Genomic DNA, 25,421 nt, shown 5'->3' with positions numbered 1-25,421 from the left:
TACCACCAGGATTACTTCAGAGGATGATTGAAAATGGTATGTATGAATGTAAATAAAGTGTAGTCTTGTACAGTCTCAGGTTGACTATTTCTGAGGTGTGTGGTTAATTGAAACCCAACCACCAAAGATATATATATATAATATATATATATATCAGAACCATACATACCATCCTCATTCATCTTGTGAAGTAATACCTTACGATGGTTCCAGAGGTTAAACAGAAAAAAAAGTACAATATACTGGCTGTCTGTCGTTTTAATCCGTTTGATAACATCAGCCTCATAAAGTAGTACAATATACCTAGATCAGAGAAATATCATAAAATATCCAATTAATTATAAAACAAAATTACAGAAAGGTTGAGGTCTATATTAACTGTTTACAAAACATAAATCCAGATAAATTTAAAATAAATAAATCATTCAGAAAACATTAATGAAAATTATTTTACCTGATATTTATTTGAACATTAAATAATGGAGAAGCAAAAAATCCTAAAATTTAAATTTGATTTTTATTATAATTAATTTAAAAATGTTGAGATTGTAAAAGAAAATATTTTAATTTTATTTTAAATAAGTTAGTGGAAGATCAACTAGCATGTGATTATAAATTCAACCCAAGAAAAAAATTTTACAACAGTGAATAGATATCAACAATACCTACACGAATTTAAAAAAAAAAAATATCCTCCCCGGCGGGGAATCGAACCCCGGTCTCCCGCGTGACAGGCGGGGATACTGTCCACTATACTACCGAGGACTACAAGTCATTTACAGGAAATATTAATAATTAAATTACATACAAAACGGTGATGCAATGAATTTAATTGAGAATTCAAATTATATTTTTCTTAGTACAAATACTAAGATATAATGTAGTTAAAGGAATAAAAGCTTAATTCAACCTTTTGATTAGAAAATAGAATAATTTTTTTCATTTTATCATATGTTGCGATGTGAACACGATCTGTCGGGATAAAATCGTTCTCAGCAGCAACGCTGGTACTGAAGTGAAATTTTGTTTTAAAAACTTGGAAGACGTAAAAAATTGATGTTTTTCAGGTGGAGTTGCGATAAAAAAAAAATTCTCTAAGGAATTAATTCAGGACTCGTTCAATAATTTATTATTTATCAGGTGCCTTAAGATTTCCACTTTTTACCTCCCCAAGAAAGTTTTGGCGTGAATTTATAAAATTATGAGCCAGTTTTGTTATTATCCAGATTTTCTAATATATTTGAAAAAAAAAAGTGAAATATAGATTTTTAACGTTACTTGAAGTATAATATATTGACAAATTTTCAACATTTTTTAGGTAAAATTTTCTGCTTACACGGCAGTTTTATAAAATATTTAAAATAGGTAGTGATGGTAACGTGTACTTACATTTTCAATTTTTCGTTATCTCAATAAAGTATTTGATTTAGTTTTGCATTTTACTTTCCTGACATCATGCCTCTAGAACTATGCTGCTAGAAGAAAAGTATAGTAATCAATCAAAAGATGGTAGGGTATGGGCTTTTTTTATTTCTCTACGTTTCAACACCGAGGAACCCAAAAAACAAAAAAGTGGGGTATTGTTGATACGTACATTGGCGTATTTAATAACTTGGAATGCTTAATACAGTAACTTTTGACTGAATTAACCAAGATGGATGAAATTTTAAACAAAGTCTCGTGGTAAGATTTTGGATCAATATCTCCGGAGAATGGTGGGGGGTTTTGAGAGTCAGTTTTCTCAAAATTTTACAAACATTACACCTCTTAATATTAAGCTCAGTTCATACATGAATGCTTATTTTACCATTAAAAAAAAAATTTCCCCTTCCCCAAAAAACTTATCTTTCTATTTATTGCATATTTTTAACAGATTTTTTTTATGTGTTCTAGGCTTAGTAATAATGCAAGCGACAAAAAAATAAATAAAAATACTGAAAATATTTGTTTAAAAATTACCCAAAATTTAGTTTTACGTTTTTACTTTTAATGCATTAAAAGTTTAACTAATAAACTTTTAATACTGGAGTAATATTAGAATAAAATTTCATCATAATTCACCCCCACCAAATAAGAAATCATAAGTAAAATTTTATAGGTTGTACCTTTTTTTGTGGACTCTTTTTTAGTTTCTTCTATTTAACATATTAAACAAAGAAAAATCAAACAATTTTCTTGGAAGGTAATTTTGGAGGTTGCGGAGCAGAAAAGTAAAACAACACTGATGTTTTTGAATTTAAAAAATTTTTTTTATTTAAATATACAATGATAATTTTATAATAAAAATTCATCTTAAATTACCCCTATCCCAAAAAAGAAATCTTAATTAAATTTTTTCTTATATAATTATTTTTCCACTATATTAGAATAAATAACCAATGCAGGAAAGTACGAGTATTTCAATTTTGTTGTCAGATTTTTTTTTCTAGGCTTGAAAATTCTACATTAGCAGTTAAGTAAAGTTATTTACTTTATCATATGTTAATATGTAATATATACATATTACATATTAATCTTTTTTTATCAAACAGATCTCAATTTGATAAAAAACTATATAGCAATATAGGGAAAAGAGGAATAAATCCACTATAAAATGAAATTTGGGAGGTTTAACAATTCTTTGTCTTTATATTATTACTGAAATTTTTTAATGAGATCAATTTTATTTAATTTGGCTCTTTCTGAATTTAAGTAATCCCTAAAAACTGGGTTGTTATCTATGACTGTCTTTGACCATATTTCAGATATGTTATCCCCTTAGGAATTTTTTTTTCTACTTTAATTGTTTTCTCTTTAATATTTAAATTACTGGATAATAAAATTCAAAAATAAATGAAGTTGTTTTAGAATCCATTTCAGGAGCCTTCTTACATTATACTAATCATACTGATGCTTTTCTCTTTCTTTGGTTCTACCAGGTAAACTTGGAAATTTTGTTCATTAAATTAATAAAACACAGAAAATGTTTTTAAAAGTTTCCAAAAAAAAATTCTTAATGAATGACAAAGTCCAGACATTCTCCTTGATGAAAAATATAACAGAATTTCAAACCCCTTTCCTGTCAGAATGTCAAAAATCTTCAATGGTCTGTTTAAAGATTATTTTGAAAATTATTTTCCCAGTTTTATGAGAGATCGTTTTGGAAATACTATACTATTTTTAATGCATATTCATCTCAATTAATTTATTTGACCATTAACAGTTGAAAGAAGATGAATCTAATCAAAAAGGTTCAGTTGAAGTGTGTTTTATGATTGTTCATGGAGCTTCCCATGTTCAGTATGCCTACCAACCCAGCTTATTTACACACCCAACATGTTTTATTTACTAGTGAATTTTACAGAATACTCATGGTCTTGTGTAACATCGCTGACTGGTACTGTGATATTCTTATTTACTGCAACTCAATTATTACAATTCGAGCACAACCTGATTTATTTGTTACAATCAAAACTGTTGGACACGTATACACAGTTTTTTGTACTCAGTCACCACAGTACAGTTTATGTTATTTTAGCAACTGGTGAACCCACTGAAGTGGCTGAAAATTCAAAAAATATATATATGAAGGTGATCCTGATATGTAACAATACATCCTTTAATTTCTACTGGACTCCTATCCGAATAAGAATTCTAAGAAAGCAATTGATCTAGTAATTAAAGAAACCAGGAAGTATAAACATTTATGGAGTCCGTGGCCTTTGTTGTTTGGTGAATGATAATGTAGAAGAATGGGCTAGTTTGCACTAAAAAGTAATCAGCTATATGTTAAGATACATATTACAGAGAAAATGATCACTACAAGACAGTTGCTGCGAAGAAGTCATCGTGTTTGTACTAAGTTAATGCTGGATTTCTCTCAACATCTTTAATGCTCTAATATGGCTCTTCTATGAAGCCATGTAATATTTTAATATATTCTTCTTGACTTCAGTTAATTGCAAAAATTCTAGCTGGCATAAAATGTAAGTGCTATTTTAGATGACATGATAAAACTTAGCAGACTGTATTATTGAAGGTTGTTAGGAAGCTTTCTGAACTGTAGTATAGATTTGTTTTTTTTGTAATTTTTAAACATCACTGTTCTTAATGTAGTTTTCTGTGTGATGGATTTTTTATATCCATCTTGGTTTGCTTTCTTCCATGTAATTTTGTTTTTTTTATCTTTGTATATCACTAATATTTTTGTTTAACTAAAAAAAAAGTTTTCTTTTGTGGTGTTTGAGCAGTATTAAAATATTTTTAAGTTTATTGTAGAAAGGCATTTTTTCTTTGTGGAATCTTGAGAATATCTTCCTTTTCCCATGAAAATTTCTAAAAATGCATGATTATTTGAGAATAGATAATTGAAAAAATGGGTGTTAATGTGTTTTTTCTACCTGTTGTTAGAACATGTTTTAAGTATTCTTCCTAAAATATTTTTAATCTAATCTTTAGTTGAACATGCTAATTTTTCCAGGTTTTTTTTTTCACGAATACGGATAATTTTAATTTGTTTTCTTCTATAGTTATAAAAGTAAAGAGAAAAGTATACTGATTATCAAAAAATATTCCTTTTGTAAAAAAAATGGCAGAAACATAAAAAAAAACCTGATCTATTTTCAAAAGTTCTCTATTTTAACATGTGGGTATTGGACTATTAAATTAAAGCAAATTTAAATTCTCTTTTGTTCATGGACAAGTAATATTTGAGTACTAGGAAGAATCCACTTCCAACTGCTACGTCAGATCTATTAGAAATAAATGTATATATTTTTTAAATTTTCATCTGTATTAGAAATGAGACTTAAAACTGTCTGATATAGAAAACAGTAATGCTAAACCATTACAGTGTAGAGAGGGGCTAGCCAATCAATATATTTATCGTTTGGATATATTTATAAACTTTACAATTCTGGATATGAGGGAGGTTAATTAATTAAATAAACCACTGTTCTTAAGGTTTTAGAGAAAAACATTATTTCTTACGTTATGTATTTTGAGTTGGTAAATTTAATAATTGCTGATAAATAAAGTGGTTTTCTAAGAGAGAACTCTTCTATGGGATTAAAAGTAGAATGCGGAACCAGAAATCAGTTTGAAGCATTCTGTTGTTCAAGTTTAGTTGATTTGTGATGTGGCCTAATTCTTATTATGCATTCTTTTATTCTTGACCCTTTTTCTCTGATTTACTCATTCCATACTAAGGATACAGGTACCTGTGGAATAATTCTTCATTCTTTGTAATCCAGTGAGAGATAATTTGCCTATGATCCAGTCTGTAGATAGTTTTTCTTATCCAGTTGCTCTGAATGTAACTAATATTGGTGATTAAGCTAGGTAAGAGATAAAACTACACTTTTTGTACTTCTCAGATCAGTATAAAAGTGCAGTGATTTAATTATGTTTGTGAGATAAAATCTTATACATTATTCTTAATATAAATGAGATTAACATTGTAATCCCTGTAATATTAGAAATAATGACAAACAGTGATAAATGAAAAAATCAACTGAGTGTAAAATATTTATTTGTGCATAATAATATAATATAGTTTTTACAATAAGAGTGACTTATGATCTACGAATTATTTTAAGCCTAAATGGAGTTTGAGGACGTAATATCACAGCTGGAATCAGTTTTACTTCTTTTATTTCTGTAATTGATTCTACTTTTATTTTTCTTAATATGCAAGAAAGTATTATTTTCATTTCCATCATAGCAAACTTCTGACCTGTAAAAAAAAAAAAAAAATCAAGTCATAAAACCCTTGAATCACTACTTTGTTTTAGTCTGACATCAATTCCATAAATATTCTCTTATTCAGATTACAGTTCAGGTTCCAGGATATAATCATTACCCATAGCATTTCATAAATAAAAAGTTTATCAGACTATATTTAATTTACACTAGTTAAGTAACATCTTTATCGATGAACCTGAAGGTTGATAACTTGCTATATGATAGGGTAAAATATTAAAGTATTGATATAAGTAAGTATACTACTAGAAGTTGTATAAGTAAGTATGAAATAATATTTTATGCCATAATCGCTATTTTGTTGCCTTATATATTTTTCTTTAACTATTTAAATTTGTTGTACAAAAAAAAAAGAACAAAAGGAACGTAATCTTTTTTAACTACTTTTTAATCATTTCAACTACTACTAATCATTTACTATAATTGGCATGAAGTAGCAATTGACATAAAAATATTTTTTTAAAAATAACTGCTGCTATATTAATGGCAAAGTACTATGATTTTTTTGCAATAAACAGACTACATAGCTGTTATATTGAACTACTGTTCATTAAAAAAGGCATAAGCTAATATTTTGTTTTCAAATATATACTACCCATACTTGATCTTATCTGTATCATTTCATTTCAAAATTAAACTAAGATAATAAAAAAAGATTACTCATTAGGTAGTAAAAAGAAATATTTTTAGAATTCTTTTTTGTGTAAATTACTTATAAAATTATACTTATATTATTTATCATAGTATTTATATTTAATATTAATATTTATCTTTCTAATTTTTAACCCAAGTTTTTGAAGACAAATTTCACTAATGGAATGACATCTCTGAATTAACAGAAAAAGTAAGGGAATAATGTAAGATCATTCTACATTGTTTTATCATTATTATTATTATTAAACACGTTTTTAAACTTCTAGCTCATTGCCAAAGATATAGTATGGTGAGTAAATTTATTCTGCATTTGTATTGCAATCAGTTAATATCTTTACAAGAAGAGTAACTGTTCACCATAATTATGGAAAATGTTTCTCACAAAATCTCCTTGAAGTTCTAGCAGGATGAAACTCTCCTTGAAATTTAAAGTAAATGATTTTTATGTGTTATAATAAATTATACATTCATTTAAACCAAATGAATTTTTACCAATGAACATTACAGTTTGTTTCTTATAAATAGATGTAAACAATAAAAACATATTCATGGGTTTCAGAATTTTACTGTACAATCATAAATATATCTAAAAAAACAAAAACTGGTCAAGTTAATGACTTATCAAATATATATCATGACTACAGCATGAAGAAGTTATTTATGAAGTACAATATGAATACATTAAATAGGACATTTCTAAAATCATAAAGATTATAAGCCACAGTAGACCTAGTGAATTACATGTTTGATTATACAAAAATATGAAATTAAGTAAACTGTTATACAATTTCTAGTCACAGAAGTACATAAAAGGAAGTAATAATACAAAAAAAAAGAAAAAAAGAAATTTTTTCTGGCGCGTTAGCAAGTTAGATTAAGTTAATATGAGATAGTTACTGTAAAAAGCTACGATACCATTTTCATTTGGCATAGACTTAGGATTCTCATCATCTTGGAAATTTAGGATTCTCATACCTGTTTTTTAAACTACTGATGACTCAATAATGAGAATAAAGTGAACTAAAAGTTAAACTTAAATTGAATCCTCTTACCCTAAATCTACAATTACCTAAATTACTTATGATTGGGTAAAGAAATAATTCATTGCACTAAAATTATGTTCTTACATATGGTGACTTCAGTTGCAGAATTGTAGTATTTCTGTCTTTCATCCAGAAGGTTCTGGGTTTGAATCCTGGTCAGGCTTGGCATTTTTCAAATGCTATATATTTCATCTGTCATTAATAATTTGTAATTGGGCAGCAGCATAATGCTGCTTGGGAAAGTAAATATATATGTAACCTCTACATTCTATAGATTCTACTCTATATTCTTCTTCATAGTGTAAGTTATGTTGCACTGAGAGAAAAATTTAAACAAAATATGCAGCATTGTTTATATTGTAGTTGATGATCACCTACACCCAGAAACCAGATAATTCTTTAAAATTTTTACAACTATAAGACTAATGCTTGAATTTTAGTTTTCAGTTTTGTAATTTTTTATTCATACAGATAACTGATCAATACAATACTATTGAAACGATTTCAGAATATGTTTATTTACATTTTTTCAGGTTTTCACTGTTTTATTATATACTGATATATTTACATTTTTTTTATTATATTCAGTTTTTCTAAGTAAAAGATTTATTAATACCACTCTTGTTTAGTACTCGTATTTTTGTTTACTTAGGGTCCATTTACAATCTTCTTTTTCTTTTATCTTTGCATGTCACAGCCAAAAAAAATCTCTGTGTATTTCATAGCTATTTCCTTTATGGGTTTTGTTTCACAAGTTAATTTAATTTTTAGTTGATTACTATTTTCAAGACTTTTTAATTAACTGTATTATTACCTCTAGATTACAATTAACTTTAATGTTACTGAGGAGAAGATATTTATTTATACAGTTTTTTAAAAAAAAATTAAGGAAACATACTTCTAAATATTTTGAAAGTTAGGTTTAATTATTGTTTTAAGTAAGACAAATTATTACTCAACATTTTTATTATAATAAATATACTGAATTTTTCATTATTCAGTTTTTACTCACCAATACAGTTTCTTGGCCCACCACTAAATGGTAAATATGCAAATGGATGTCTCTTAATTATTTCATCTGGCAAAAATCTGTCTGGGTTAAAGACTTCTGGTTCTGGAAAATATTTATGATGTCTGTGTAACCAATAAGGGAACATAATTACATTGGCTGTAGCTGGAATAACACATTTTCTATGAGCTGAAAAATAAAATTAATTGGCCAGTAATTAATATCTATTTTATTATTCATTTTTTGTATAAGCAACAAGCAATACATTCTTTATATTTATTCAAATAAAATATTGTCACGTGTTTGTGGCTCGATCAGGATATTGAGAGATTGACAATTGAAACTATTCATATAATTATAATTTATTAGTTTAAGAATACAGATAAAATAAGACAAATCAATAATAACAATGACAGCAGCAAACAATAATAATAATAAACAAATAATAATCACAGTAATCACAACCACAATAATAATAAACAGAGATTTCATAAAAAAACAGAATTTAAAGTAATCATCAGGATTTACTTACATGTAATTAAATATTGAAAAGCAGAATTCAGTCCCACTGACAAAAGACAGCATGACCACTAGTCTTAACACTTTTAACAACTAGTCTTATATTAACAACAATAGTACAATATATAAGACAAGCATAAAGTTCTTTCACAGCAATACCTTTTCTGTTCACAAATAAAACTACCCAAACAATCTATGAATGAAATTTAATACATTATCTCTCTCACTTTAGTCTAACAGTAACTCACTGAACCACTTCAGGATTAACAGTAACTCACTGAACCACTTCTTGTTTTCATGTACTGGAATTACTTGTGACGTCACCTTAATTGCATAGAACTTAATTCACTAGAAATTTGCTCCTTCACTGTAGAATACTCTCATTTCAAACCCACAAAATCACTCACTCCTCGCTTAGTACTTTCTCACAGAACTCTATCATAGCACTATCTTGCAGACTGATATCTCACAGAACTATATCATAGCTCTCTCTCACAGACTGACATCGCAGAACTCTTTTTAGAGACTCACATGTTGCACACTTACCGTCAACTGGTCTTCCTTGGAGTATTTATACTCCTATCCTGTTTACCTGTAGGACTAGACCCTACTCAAACCATGAGAATGATCGTCTGCCCTCACACATTCCCATGAAATTCCAAATCTGGTCCGGTAACTCTTCTCATTGAACAACATCTGTTTAGGTGTATCAGCAGTCAGCACTATAAAGGACGATTATTAAACGGACCTTTTACCTTTACTAAAAGGATTTCTTTTAGCCACTTTTTGGATTATTATATTTATATTATTTTTATTTTTATATTTATATATTTATATTTATATATTATTTTTCTGGATTATTATATCATTATTATATTTTCTACTACTTTCTTCTTCTGTCAGGAATCCGTTACTCAGGCCTGTTACACCAGTCTTGTTACAATATCTACCACCATCACAAAAAAAAAACTCAGTAATTTTGATCATATTTTATTTTATATGAAGTTCTTTCTAACTCACTGTAATATCTAATGTTGTAATTATCAGTATTCTCAAGTATTAATAAATGTAAAATCATTAAAATCTATTTGGAATTCTTCGTAAATAAAATTATTATTTGATGTTTAATTAGACCCTCACATTTTACCATGGACAGTAATGGTGGAACCAGTATTATAAAAATGAGTTGATCATCCTGTTCAAAAATTGTCTGATGGGCTATTAATTTGATTTATTTTTAAATATTGAACATTTAAAAATTTTCATCATTATTCCATATGGTACAAATTAATACATAAAACTTTCAGTTTTGTAAAATCCAATTGTGTTTAAAAACATATTTATAATAAATATTAAGATATAGTAGCATTGTAACCACTTCTGAATCACATCTGCAAAAACTACTGAACCAATAGACGTTCAATTCAAAAATTTAATGTCAAATCATTAATTTGTATTACATATTACAAAAAATATTTTAATTAAAGAACAAATTCCTTAGAGTAAAATAATATGATAACTGTCAAAAATTTCAGTGTTCAGGTAATTATTCAGTAACTATGTTTATTTAATAGTTTAAAGAAGTTAAGTTTCATATCTGCTACTTACAAGAAACATGTTTTTGATAAATATTCTTGTGATTTTCAACTCTTGTGGCTTTCTTCAGAAATATTAAAAAAAAACTTACTAATTTCAAGGAGTAGCCTTAACTAAGAACATTTTTTTTTTTTGTCTTCAGTCATTTGACTGGTTTGATGCAGCTCTCCAAGATTCCCTATCTAGTGCTAGTCGTTTCATTTCAGTATACCCTCTACATCCTACATCCCCAACAATTTGTTTTACATACTCCAAACGTGGCCTGCCTACACAATTTTTCCCTTCTACCTGTCCTTCCAATATTAAAGCGACTATTCCAGGATGCCTTAGTATGTGGCCTATAAGTCTGTCTCTTCTTTTAACTATATTTTTCCAAATGCTTCTTTCTTCATCTATTTGCCGCAATACCTCTTCATTTGTCACTTTATCCACCCATCTGATTTTTAACATTCTCCTATAGCACCACATTTCAAAAGCTTCTAATCTTTTCTTCTCAGATACTCCGATTGTCCAAGTTTCACTTCCATATAAAGCGACACTCCAAACATACACTTTCAAAAATCTTTTCCTGACATTTAAATTAATTTTTGATGTAAACAAATTATATTTCTTACTGAAGGCTCGTTTAGCTTGTGCTATTTGGCATTTTATATCGCTCCTGCTTTGTCCATCTTTAGTAATTTTACTTCCCAAATAACAAAATTCTTCTACCTCCATAATCTTTTCTCCTCCTATTTTCACATTCAGCGGTCCATCTTTGTTATTTCTACTACATTTCATTACTTTTGTTTTGTTCTTGTTTATTTTCATGCGATAGTTCTTGCGTAGGACTTCATCTATGCCATTCATTGTTTCTTCTAAATCCTTTTTACTCTCGGCTAGAATTACTATATCATCAGCAAATCCTAGCATCTTTATCTTTTCACCTTGTACTGTTACTCCGAATCTAAATTGTTCTTTAACATCATTAACTGCTAGTTCCATGTAAAGATTAAAAAGTAACGGAGATAGGGAACATCCTTGTCGGACTCCCTTTCTTATTAGGGCTTCTTTCTTATGTTCTTCAATTGTTATTGTTGCTGTTTGGTTCCTGTACATGTTAGCAATTGTTCTTCTATCTCTGTATTTGAACCCTAATTTTTTTTAAATGCTGAACATTTTATTCCAGTCTACGTTATCGAAAGCCTTTTCTAGGTCTATAAACGCCAAGTATGTTGGTTTGTTTTTCTTTAATCTTCCTTCTACTATTAATCTGAGGCCTAAAATTGCTTCTCTTGTCCCTATACTTTTCCTGAAACCAAATTGGTCTTCTCCTAACACTTCTTCCACTCTCCACTCAATTCTTCTGTATAAAATTCTAGTTAAGATTTTTGATGCATGACTAGTTAAACTAATTGTTCTGTATTCTTCACATTTATCTGCCCCTGCTTTCTTTGGTATCATAACTATAACACTTTTTTTGAAGTCTGATGGAAATTCCCCATTTTCATAAATATTACACACCAGTTTGTATAATCTATCAATCGCTTCCTCACCTGCACTGCGCAGTAATTCTACAGGTATTCCGTCTATTCCAGGAGCCTTTCTGCCATTTAAATCTTTTAATGCTCTCTTAAATTCAGATCTCAGTATTGTTTCTCCCATTTCATCCTCCTCAACTTCCTCTTCTTCCTCTATAACACCATTTTCTAATTCATTTCCTCCGTATAACTCTTCAATATATTCCACCCATCTATCGACTTTACCTTTCGTATTATATATTGGTGTACCATCTTTGTTTAACACATTATTAGATTTTAATTTATGTACCCCAAAATTTTCCTAAATTTTCCTGTATGCTCCGTCTATTTTACCAATGTTCATTTCTCTTTCCACTTCTGAACACTTTTCTTTAATCCACTCTTCTTTCACCAGTTTGCACTTCCTGTTTATAGCATTTCTTAATTTCCGATAGTTCCTTTTACTTTCACTACATCACTAGCATTCTTATATTTTCTACGTTCATCCATCAGCTGCAATATATCATCTGAAACCCAAGGTTTTCTACCGGTTCTCTTTATTCCGCCTAAGTGTGCCTCTGCTGATTTAAGAATTTCCTTTTTAACATTCTCCCATTCTTCTTCTACATTTTCTACCTTATCTTTTTTATTCAGACCTCTTGCGATGTCCTCTTCAAAAATCTTCTTTACCTCCTCTTCCTCAAGCTTCTCTAAATTCCACCGATTCATCTGACATCTTTTCTTCAGGTTTTTAAACCCCAATCTACATTTCATTATCACCAAATTATGGTCGCTATCAATGTCTGCTCCAGGGTAAGTTTTGCAGTCAACGAGTTGATTTCTAAATCTTTGCTTAACCATGATATAATCTATCTGATACCTTCCAGTATCGCCTGGCTTTTTCCAAGTGTATATTCTTCTATTATGATTTTTAAATTGGGTGTTGGCAATTACTACATTATACTTCGTGCAAAATTCTATAAGTCGGTCCCCTCTTTCATTCCTTTTGCCCAGCCCGTATTCACCCACTATATTTCCTTTCTTGCCTTTTCCAATGCTTGCATTCCAATCGCCAACTATTATTAAATTTTCATCTCCTTTTACGTGTTTAATTGCTTCATCAATCTCTTCGTATACACACTCTACCTCATCATCATCATGGGCGCTTGTAGGCATATAGACGTTAACAATCGTTGTCGGTTTAGGTTTTGATTTTATCCTTATTACAATGATTCTATCGCTATGCATTTTGAAATACTCCACTCTCCTCCCTATCTTCTTGTTCATCACGAAACCTACTCCAGCCTGCCCATTATTTGACGCTGAGTTAATTACTCTAAAATCACCTGACCAAAAGTCGCCTTCCTCTTCCCACCGAACCTCACTAATTCCTACTATATGCACATTTGTCCTACCCATTTCCCTTTTTAAATTTTCTAGCCTACCAACCTTTTTCAAGCTTCTAACATTCCACGCTCAGACTCGTAGAATGTTATTTTTTAATTTTCTGGTGACCCCCTTCCTTAGTAGTCCCCACCCGGAGATCCGAACGGGGGACTATTTTACCTCCGGAATATTTTACCAAGGAAGGCGCCTCCATTATTGCTATGTGAAAATGCAGAGAGCCACATTTTCTTGGAAAAAAAGCAGCTGTAGTTTTCCATTGCTTTCAGCTGCGCAGTACTCAGAGGACTGAGTGATGTTGATACGGCCGTTTAAGTCGTCCTGACTCACGCCCCTAACAACTACTAAAAGAGCTGCTGCCCTCTTTCAGGAATCATTCCTTAGTCTGGCTCTCAACAGATACCTCTCCGATATGGTTGCACCTTCGGTCCAGCTACTCTGTATCCCTGAGCACTCAAGCCCCCTCACCAACGGCAAGGTCTCATGATTCATAGAGGAGGCTAAGAACATACTCACTTTTAATTGATTCAGTGTTGGGGTTATCATCTTTGAAATAAATTAGGCCTTCTGAATTTCTTACAGGTTAAAAGAGATTGAGGTTGATCCAGAATTTCATTTTAGAAAGTATCTGACAGTTATGAGTTTTACTCACTATCAATCATGTGCTGCAATTATCAAGTCATGTGTTGTCAGCACATTTATATGCTGTTTCTGTTCAGGAATTTGACAAGCACCTAGTAATTGAATTTTCAGTTTTCAAAGTAAATTGAATAAAACTGTACTACACATTTTTGCACATAATATTGGATTGGTTGACAGTGGATTTATTTAGGAGGATTCTGAAAATAATAATTTTAGGGCTGTTTATTTATTTCTTAATCTAATTTTAAATTGTGTCACCAAACTATAAACAATAACAATTGAAAATATTATGAACAGAATTATGATTTTGAATAACTTATATTTATTTTTACGAAAAGATCTTTGCTCTGGAATTCAACTTCTGATAACTATTACATGAAATTTTATAAAGTTGTCACCATTAGAACATAGCTGTTCACAAACTATGATCAACTTGAAATGATCAACCTTTTATACATCAAGAAAGCTATGGAATTAATACACAGGTATGTACCTGTTTTTGTACTTTGGAAATAATTACCCTTTAGTCTTACCATGACCATTTAATAGTATAAAAAACTTAAATGAATTCAGTAGTACGGTATTCATATATACATAGCACATGACATATACAATAATCCAATAATTCTTGTTATCTTTTTATGAATAATACGTTAACCTTCTGCTGCAATCTTTCATTTTTTCTCCAGCATGAAATTAAAAATTTTTAAGTTTCATAAAACATACAACACTTTAAAAAATGTTATGTTTGTTAGTTGTTATTTTTTAAAATGTTGAATGTTTTCCAACAGTATTGTAAGTGTTGAAAACAAGTTTAATACAATTCACTTTAACTTTTAAAAAACTTTACAAGTTATTTGAGGCATTTCACCACAACAATATGAAAACATTGCTCATTGTATTGCATAACTTAATACAACTTACATACAAAAAATCTAAAATAATAAAATTAATTAATGAAATACTTTTATCACATTTGTTGTGAGGTTTTGCTGAGCAGTGGACCACTTTTACTCTGTAAAATTTCACTGAAACAACCTGATTTATCTAATTATATTGGGAAATGATATTATTTTATGTCAAACCATTTGTACAATATTGTTTACTTGTATGGTATTATAGCTTTAAAAAATGTGCAGTATAACTTAAAAACCATTTTTCAGAACCACTTTCAGAAGCTGATTGTCATTTTCAGAAACTATTACTGAAAATATAAAATTATGAAGTATTTCTGTAACTCCTCTTAATTTTTACAGTTTTAATTATTTACTTAAAAAAACTAAAAAAAGTTATTTTTGTGTTTTGATTATTCTTTATAAATGTTTTTAGTTTAAATTTTTCTTTAACATTTTATAAGATAAATTATTATTGAAAACAATTAAAATTATACATACGAAGATACAAATCTGACTGTAGCCGCCTTGTCATTGTTGGAACACTGGGGTACATTCTTAACGTTTCTTTAACAACTCTTTCTAAGTAATTAAGATTATGAAGATCATCCATGGTAGCAACTCTATCAGAATTTCCAAATATATCATCTAGCTCTTCAAATACTCTTTCCTAAATACACAAAATTTAAATAGGATTACAATAAGAGATAATTTAATTATAATTATGGTAACAATTTTCTGTATTTTTGGGAAGAATCCTTGTGTTTCTGTATTTCTTCCATATATATATATATATATATACTCATAAATATGAGTTCAATGTTATTTAAATTGTTGCTAATCTTGAAGTGTACTTTTAAATTGTATATTTTGAGTAATATAGTAACTTTTTGTGTAATAATTACGTTATCCCCTGATATTTCTTTTTATACATCCCACTATACATATGTAGTGTACAATACAAATGTTTCAAGTATGTATTAAAAGTTCTTTTAAGAGATACAGAAAAGGCACAGACTCAATAAAGACTTAATACAGATGCATAGGTTATATTACTTAAGTAATATATACATAAATATATAGATTTCTGTAACATTTATTTCATGGAAAACAAAGATAAGAGTTTACAAAGTAGGAAAAGATAATTACAAAACAAGATCTATAGAGAAAAAGGGATATAGAAGGGGACCTATGAGAAGTAGATTGAAATGGGTGGGCCATCTTAGAAAAGAGGATGATCCATGTTGAGGAAGGTAAGGAAAGGATGGCTGGAGAAGGAAAACCATCAAGACCAAGACAAATATTGCATAAAGCTGTGAGAAATTCTGTTAGGAAAAATTATGATCTATAAACTGAGTCTACAATAGTGAATTGAGATTGAGAGAATTCTAACTTTTGTGGTGGGATCAAGTGAGGTAAGATATAGCCAAGACCAACATAAGGAGGAAATAGTTCACTGAGTCAGATGAGGAAATCATGTTGCTGACACCAAATATTAACTTGGATATAAGTAGTCATGAAGTAAATTAAGTGTATTATAACTTAGCACTTTACATATAATAAAAATAAATGAATAGACCTAAAAAGATCAATTAAACATAATAAATTCTGCTTGAGGAAAGTTACATTTATTACATTAATTTTATTATTAAAGTCTCTAAAATTAGAATTTCAATGGATTCTTTGTTGTGCTGGTCCATAGCTTTATTTATATTTCTGTTCATAATTTAGTATATTTATTACCAAAATTAGTCGCCTAAAAACAAACTAAGTTAGAATAAAACAAGGAAACTTTTTTACAAATTTTGTTTAAATGGTTTTACTAACAGCTTCATTTTTTATTATGTTTAATACCAGTTTTAAACATACTTAAAATCCGTGGCCTAAAACCTAAAAACAGCAACATCCTTCTACTTTATTTCAAAATTCCATATCACATATGGTGGTTAAATGGTTTCACAAAGTAAAAATTAGTAAAACTGAAATTGCTTTATGAACATTGTAAAGGCTTCAGTATAACAATTGCTGATTACCTGGTTAGATACGTATGTTGGAAAGAAGTTTAATTGATGCAATAAAGTTCTCATTGAAAAAAATGATGTGTAAATACTAATACTATTGTAAATTATTGAACCTTTACTAGCTAAAAGTTCATTACCATTATCTATGTTCACTCTTCAAATACTTAAATTAATATCTATAATTAATTAAAATTCAAAATGACATTGGATTGTCATCAATTAACCATCACTAAAGGAAGTAGATGATATTTATCTTAAAACTTGACTGCACCTAATTTCATCAGATAGTAAATCTTTGCATGTGTACTCAAAGAGTGAAGAAAGGCAATGATAATACTGCATTACAACCAGTGGGTTACAGTATAACACCCAATAAAAGTAGTTTTTTTTCTAAGTGAACTTTTAATTAATACAAAACTCTTCATTAAACCTGCTTCCTACATATACAAACAAGCTGGTTAGTAATTGTTATAGTAAAATTTTTGCAACATTTAAAAAATTATTTCAATGTTTTAGATAATCAGGGATTTACTTAACTAGTACTTGCTGTTTAATACCTTATGTCCTTTTTAATAATATCTCACCCCTTTTTTACATTGTAGATTTTACACATATTTTGTATATTATAAAAAATACTTTTAATGCTTTGTAAAATTCTATTTATGAATAAGTATGGTATATTTAGTAGAATCCAAAATGATACTGAGAATTATTATTCAGTGTTCAAGTCTTACATTAAAGCAAAAAATAAAAACTGAAAATCCAGTTGTTAACTGTGAAAATATTATTGTAAAGTAACAATTCTGATATACTGACTGTTTTGGTTGTTTCAATAGAAATATAAAAATGTATTACTTTAAATTATAAGTGTTTTACTTAACAGAAAATTATTTGATAATTATCATTAAAATTAGTTCATCCATTTTTAAACTAACACATACTATACAGATCAATAGATAATACAATTAAGCAGTACTAATGAAGATATACTGCAATTTTGTTTACAGGCCTGAAACAAAAGTAGTAAAAAAGAAAATCATTTGTTTTGATGTTCAAATTGTCTTGAAAATTTTTAATATAACAAATAGTGTGCCTCCATTTTTCTTTTATAAATTTAGGTTAAAATTGTAGAATTAGAATTAATATTTATTACAACATAATGATTACCATTGTAAAAGATTCTGAAATGAAATAATTCAATGATTATTACTAGTTACTGTAAATATTTGATCTCTCTAGGATTTGAAAAATAAAGATGTAGGCTTTCCTAAAGGTTATCATTACTAATATAATATTTGGATTTCTAGTATAAGAAACAAATTTAAAGTTAGATCTGCTATATCACTGGGAGCATTAGTCAGTGGGGTTGTTAAGCCATGTGTTAATATATGTATATAAACTTAGCGATAATTAAATAAATTAACTTTCTTTTTTCTTAAATCAAGCAGATATTGTTAATAAATTGTTTAGCAAACTGCATCCAAGCAGTAGAATGTAATCAATTAACTAATTTTTTTCATCCACAGTTTTTGTTTTTACCCATATTTAGTTTTTCAAATCATTTTTTAATAAAGTTTAATTAAGAACATTTAATATAAAGTTTTAAAATTTAAAATTACACTTTACTTGAATTCTATAAAACATTCTCATGAAATAGATCTCTCCAAAACTACTAAAAACGTAATAAAAAATAAAGAAGTAAATATAAAAACTTAAGTTGAATAAATAACAGTCATGATAAACTAAATTTATACCTGAATATCAGTATGATGTCCAAGTAGAAATAATGCAGCTGTGATGGCGGCCGAAGTAGTATCATGACCCTGAAAATTATGTAAGAACTTATTAGTATTTCCAAGTAAGTTTTAAGTTACATACAAGTTACTACAGTGATAATATTTCAACAATGTATAATCACAACTGAGTTTAATAACATATTATATTTCTGTATAAATGTAGAATTTCTGAATTTTGTAGATTATTTTTTCTATGATGTAGAAATTTTAATTCTGTCTCAGAAAAGATCAAGAAGCTTGTTTTTAACTGATAGCCGTTTCAATCTCTAAGCTTAAAATACAGCCAACGGACAGAAAATGAAGTCTCAAAATGATTTTTAGGATAACCTGCTACAAGAAAACACCAATGATATTGATATAAAATCCCAATATCCTTAGAAAACATTAAGTAGGGTCTGACCTGTACTTACAGAACCAACACTGGAAAAAAAATGAGCAAAGATAAGGAAAAAGTTTGGGTGATGAGAAATAATAATCTGCTCAGAAGAACCATAACATTAGATAAACCTCCCTCAGATGAAATCTCAAGACTACCTTCAGGTAGCAATACTCATCCTGCTCACAACACCTAGGGAGACTGGGGCATCTTAACCTAACTGCAACACAATGTTACTGGTAAAAGAGTTTGTGTTTTCCAGGCTAAAAATCTGCTGTAACAAACACTGTTTTCTTCCAGGAATTAAAAATCCATATTAGAACAGATACAGCATTTCTAAATAATAGCTTCTGAGTATTGCAGTATAAGGAAACATATATATTGAACTGTAAAACCCACTAAAGCTTTAACTTTATAATACATTCTTTTTTGATAAATTATCTGTAATATGTAATAATAAATTAAAAAACTTAATTTTTTACTTACACTTAAGAACTAAGCATGCTTAGTATATTATTTCAGGAATGTTTAATTTTATGTACTAAATATTTATATGGATTTGAAAAAATATAGTTCAAATCTAATTTATTTTCCCATTACATCCTTAAATACATGTTATAAGTTATTTAAAAAGTACCAGGAATAACCTTTGCAAGATTGATAACACAACAGCAGCACAATGGTCATGATGTAAGTGTAGGGAAAAATGTAATAAATTATTTTAAGTTTTTTTCAATTCACTACAAAGTTGCAACTTTTTTATTGTCTAATATCACAGCTAGCCATCAGGTTGACAGTTTCTATATTATATTTATGCAATTACTTTCATTATAACAAATTTTAGAATACTATTAATTTTTTGTGTATTATTTTAGTTAATTTTGTTGTTTTACTTTTATTACTATGACATATTATATAATTAAAATTAATGCTTACTTTGGTGTTAGGAATGTCTGTTATGTGCCACGCAAAACAAAAATGAATCTTTCTAAAAAAAGTTAGCATAATAAAATATAAAACATTTAATATTTAGTAAAATGCAGATCTTGCTACCTTAATGTAGCAAATTCCACGTAGCTTCCTTCAGGGTAAAATAGTTGCTGTGAGAGAGCTGTTAGTTTTACGAGGGAACAATAATATTTTAAAAATATTGATGAATTGATGAAACTTAACTAAGTTATTTCCAAAAAGTAGCCAGCAAATCTTCTGGATAATAAATATTTTGTATCAACATGGCAAAGATAATTTGGCTGTAAGTGATTATCTGTTGTCATTTTTATAAAGCAAAATGTATTATTGCATATCAGTATGTTAAGCCTGCCAGACTGTTAGCTTTACATTAGATCTATATCTCTTCTTCACACAGGATGTGTATGGCTGTATGATGAACATTAATATTTCCAGAGAAAACAACTCTGACTATTGCTTTTTATTAACAGCTTCCATAAGAAAGATTGAATTGAATAGTGTAAGACAATAAATTAAGTTTACACTTTATATCACTCTATATTAAGAACACCAGTCTATAACCATTTAATTTTAAAATATTTTTTTTTTAAATTCAACACATTTGTAATTAATTAAAATAAACATTTTTCTTGCAAACAATCAAGTTTTTAAATTTTTATATAGGATTGGGGAACACTAAAGTAATGGTTTCTTTCTAATATTAATTTGGGTTTTTGTCATTACACTGATTTGTTCTGTACAAAATAATACTTAGTTAAAATATTTTTTAGTATATGAAATGCTTGAGTTAAATATGATGTAATGAGTGTATATATATATATATATACATATATACATATATATATATATATATATATATATATATATACATATATACATATATATATATATATATATATATATATATATATCTTTATTTTTTCTCATAAGATCCTTTATAAGTTATTTTAAGCTATATTCAGTTACTAGAATGGATTTATTAAACACGGAGAAGAGGAACCAAAAGATGAGTGTAATGCGTGGAATCTTAACAAAAGGGCACACAATATATTTCATAAAAATCTGTTTAATTAAAAATACTATTTGGCATATACATACCTCAAACATAAATGTGTCAACTTCTTCTCTAATACCTTGTTGAGTCAATGAGCCTGGATCTTTGTCACTAAGTTCAAGCAGACAATCCAGAAATGATCTTGGATGATTCTTTTCTAAAAAAAAAAAAAAAAGTTATAATAAAACACAAAACATTTAATCTTTACTAAAATACAGATCTTGTATGTGGTAAATTCCAAATAGCTTCCCTCAGGGAAAATATATTTGTTGTGAGACAGCTATCAGTTATACATGGGCACAATAAATTAATCCACTGTTTCCAAATGACTTTTGATGATACACCAGTATGTCCATTGGAATAAGTGCCATGTAAAGATTCATCACATTGTCATTATTTGGGATTGTGGCAGAGATTCAAACTAGCACTACGAGTTGACAATATGGCTTTAATTAGCAAATTATTACAATTTGTAAAGCTTCTCAACTCTTTTGTTTGAAACTTAGATATTGTATTAATTTATTAAAATTAGTAGCACAATCAATCAGGCTCATCAATATGTTTCACTAATTTAATTTATATAGATGGTCATAATTATAGCGTTCTATTATTGGTGTCCATTAACCGTATAGTAAAATGAGAGGGTGTATTTGACATATTATTTGAGTGTTCTATAATAATACTTTATATGTATATAAGATGAATCATTTTATAATAATTTGCAATTTTGCATGGGAAACATCCTCACCCTGTAGTGGAAGACACCCTCTGCCACCCGTTCCATTCTTAGCCCTTATGGGCTTTACCAGAGGTCATCTTCGAAACCTCATTTTACGACATATTCTAGTCCACCTTGGCCAGGATGTACTGATGGGAATGCCACAAGTGACATTCCCATCGGTGTACTGCTATTTAATGACCTCAAAACAAAACACATCTTATAGAGTCTTAAGTAAGACTGAAAGGACCTAACTAAATAAAGGGACTGAAAACATAAAAATATTACACAGTAATATTGAAACAAAACAAAGAACAAAAACAACAACAAAAAGATAATTTATAAAACAAAACATCAACAAAAACAGAATATAAGAGAAATCCTAGCAGGGCTCTAGATCCCCTCAGCAATTCTTTCCTTTGCCAAGTACACTAAAAAACTCTCCACTGTTGCCTATCTGGCCTAGCTCCTCCAGTTTACCCTGAGATCCAATGTCAACCGGATAAGATCAAGCCGACAGGTAGTCTCGATGCGTGTTAACTTGTACTTTGAGCACTCATAAAGAACATGTAAGTGTCATCAAATTGTTCACACTGAGGACACATCCCAGAATCTACCAGGCCAAATTTCTGCAGTCTGTCTCTAAAAGCACCATGGCCAGAAAGAAATAGTCGCATATTTATTAGGGTGTACCCAAGAGGTGTCTGTAAACTAATAACATTTGGAAAGAGATCATGCATGTAACGCCCACCCTCTATCTCATTTCATCTGGCCTGTCACAAGGCATTTTGTTCAATTTCTCAAACTATATCTGAAGTTAATTCATTGGACTTCTTAGAAACATACTGCTGCTGATTCTCAGACACAATCTAGTCTATCAGTTTCACGGCTGCATCACCAAGACTGTCTCCCATGAAATAGTACAGTAACCACCCTACAGTTAAAAATATTACGTGTTGAGCTCTTAATAATGTCCTGATAACTTTTATACTGTAACCTATCTGCCCAAACAGGTGCCACATGTAGCATAATAGCCTCGCACACGCCTTTACAGAGGATGCTCATGGTCTTAAAATTAGGAACCCAAGCTTGAGGGGCTCGGAGTTCAACCTCCCTCTGCAAGCATCCTTTGATCAGCATAAGCCACAATATAACACCCACTGGGCAACCTCAGCCACAGAGAGAATCAAACTCCACCACCCTCAATAAAGGATCCAAAATGCTGCTCTCGGGACATCCCTTGAACAGCATCTTGCCAACCTCATGGAGTAACACATCCCGATGACTGAAGTAACTTTGCATAACTTAAAATTTTCTTACAGTACATTTTCTTTTTTGGAGTTGGGAAATAGCAGACCACCACCGTAAATGATTAAATTCTCTGGAAATGTCCTGGAACATATTCCAGGAACATATGTCCTAGGACATATTCCGTCACACTGGCCTTTACCACATTCATCCCACGAAGTATGGGTTCCTCAGTACCCTTTCCAGGACGAAACCCATACGGTTTCTCCATCAACAATCTTTGCAAGGTTAACCTCTCATTTGCATGCAGATACAGAACCTTTTCAAGGACCTTACCAATAACCAGAAGCAACGTCAAGGGCCTATACAAAGAAGTAACAGCAGGACCTTGTCATTACCTATAAGCAAAAATTTTACAATTCCCTTCTTCGAACACACAGGGAACTATCCACCAAACAACAATTTGTTAAAAATTTGTATGACAAGGGAAAAAGAAGCTCTACTGTTATTCCATCAAAGCCTGGGGCCTTGCCCCTACCTAAACTACAGCCTCGATAATCTCTAAGGACACTGCACTCCCATGGAACTGAGCAACCTCTCACTGCATCCACAGATGATATTCAGGCTCTTCAGCTTCATGATCATCAGGCAGTAAATCGTCTAGTAATCTGTGGAAAAATTTCAGACCTATCCAAAATTACACCACACCTGGTTGAGAGGGAAGACAGAAGAACATCCTTTTGTCATTTGTATCCGAAGACCCTATACATTGCATCCCAGGGATCCCTGTTCTTCTGCTCACAAACAAAGGAATGCCAGGAGTCCCTTTTCTCAGTCCAGACTTTATGAAAGTAATGAGATCTCAGATTCCTGTATTCAGCAACAAGGTCATTCTGGATCACCCTCACGTTGAGAAGCTCTCCACAAATGACAAACAGCCCTCTTCATGCCTGACAGTTCTCTATTCCATCATGAGATGCAAATCTCTCTCGACCAAAACTTTGGGGAATTGAACAATCAGCGGCATCAATAAAAGCTGCCAACAAACCAACTGCCAGATCTTCCAAATCCAAGACATCCAGACTCTGATCCAAAACTTGAAAGCCTGGACAAAAGAAATAAACCAGCAACATGAATATTTCAAAAAAAATTACTACCTTCTCTTCAGAGATAATGTAGACTTTGATTTAAGGAAATATTTATCCTCAGGATTATAAATTACCCTCCTGAAAAATCTACTTGTTAATTGTTGATGAGTGTTCTACTAGATAGTAGAACACTATGTGATGATGCCTACCAGATGGTAGGCATCATCACATAGTCAGGATCCAACCTTTTTATTTTACTTGCCTTCTGGGTTTATATTATCAATTAGACCTTCCAGATCCATCCTGCCTTCAAGATCCTTAGTATAAATTTTCTTTGACTGCACCATAATCAGTATCCTTTTCTGTCCTAAATTACTTAATTTACTTTTCTTGTTACGGTGATAAAAATTTCTTCGTTTCTCACTTTATCTGTTCATTTCATCCTCTCCATATTTTTCCACATCCTCATATCTAGTACTTATGAGGACATGGGAAATTTTTTATCTTTCTAGAATCTCTGTTACACTCCACATGGTGCTACACTACAAACAAATAATTTTGCCAACCTTTTCCTTAGATATTTATTTAAATGCTTCCATAACAGTCCTTTTTTCTCATTAAAAACTTATTTTTCCATTCAATTCCTATTACCAGTCAGTCAATACAAAATTCTAACAGCCTGCAAGGACAATCTATCCAGCAATTTGTAAATTTAGTAATCTGTATGAACTAGACTATTAAACATTATTTTAGCTGCTATTTTACCCTAAATTTTCTGGCTTCATTGTACTATATATAACTATACAGAGTGATTCACGTCATGTTACCAGAGCTTTCTGAGCTCATTCTACAAATGAAAACAATGAAAAGGTTCACAACAAACATGGGTCTGGTTATGTTTTGTTAGAGAGATACAGCTAGCAAAAGATTTTGCTCTGATTTCTGAGCAAAGAGTGAAATAAAATCATACTGAAATACTAGGAACCCAAATAAAGGGGTAAACTTGATGGTTTCTTATGGTTTTTGATCTGAAAAATTGAATAAAACAGGTGCCAGAACCATATCTCCAGGAGTTTTCATACAATTAGTTGTGTATTTTGTGATGTTGTTTGATCAAGGTTTTACCATGGTCTTCCTTGACTCACCCAGACAA

At 29.8% G+C, this 25,421-nt stretch overlaps 1 protein-coding gene and 1 non-coding gene across 2 annotated transcripts in view; both read right to left on the bottom strand.

Annotated features, from left to right (window-relative positions):
• Positions 1-693: 693 nt before the first annotated feature.
• On the bottom strand, positions 694-765 carry TRNAD-GUC (transfer RNA aspartic acid (anticodon GUC)). Its single transcript has one exon. It is a non-coding gene; the product is annotated as a tRNA-Asp (tRNA).
• Positions 766-5,492: 4,727 nt separating this feature from the next.
• Positions 5,493-25,421, bottom strand: part of LOC142321836 (cytochrome P450 4C1-like) — a 68,311-nt gene continuing 48,382 nt past the window's right edge. Inside the window, exons 9-13 of the mRNA XM_075360289.1 lie at positions 21,259-21,371; positions 18,774-18,842; positions 15,500-15,668; positions 8,449-8,634; positions 5,493-5,713 (exon numbers count right to left, since the gene is read on the bottom strand). Of these exons, the coding sequence (XP_075216404.1) occupies positions 5,553-5,713; positions 8,449-8,634; positions 15,500-15,668; positions 18,774-18,842; positions 21,259-21,371 (698 nt within the window). The 3' untranslated portion in view covers positions 5,493-5,552. The remainder of the gene's footprint in view (positions 5,714-8,448; positions 8,635-15,499; positions 15,669-18,773; positions 18,843-21,258; positions 21,372-25,421) is intronic.

Source organism: Lycorma delicatula, chromosome 1 (genome assembly GCF_047948215.1).
Source record: "Lycorma delicatula isolate Av1 chromosome 1, ASM4794821v1, whole genome shotgun sequence".
NCBI lineage: Eukaryota > Metazoa > Arthropoda > Insecta > Hemiptera > Fulgoridae > Lycorma > Lycorma delicatula.
Note: the sequence above shows the minus strand (reverse complement) of the source record. Positions and strands in the feature narration are given on the sequence as shown.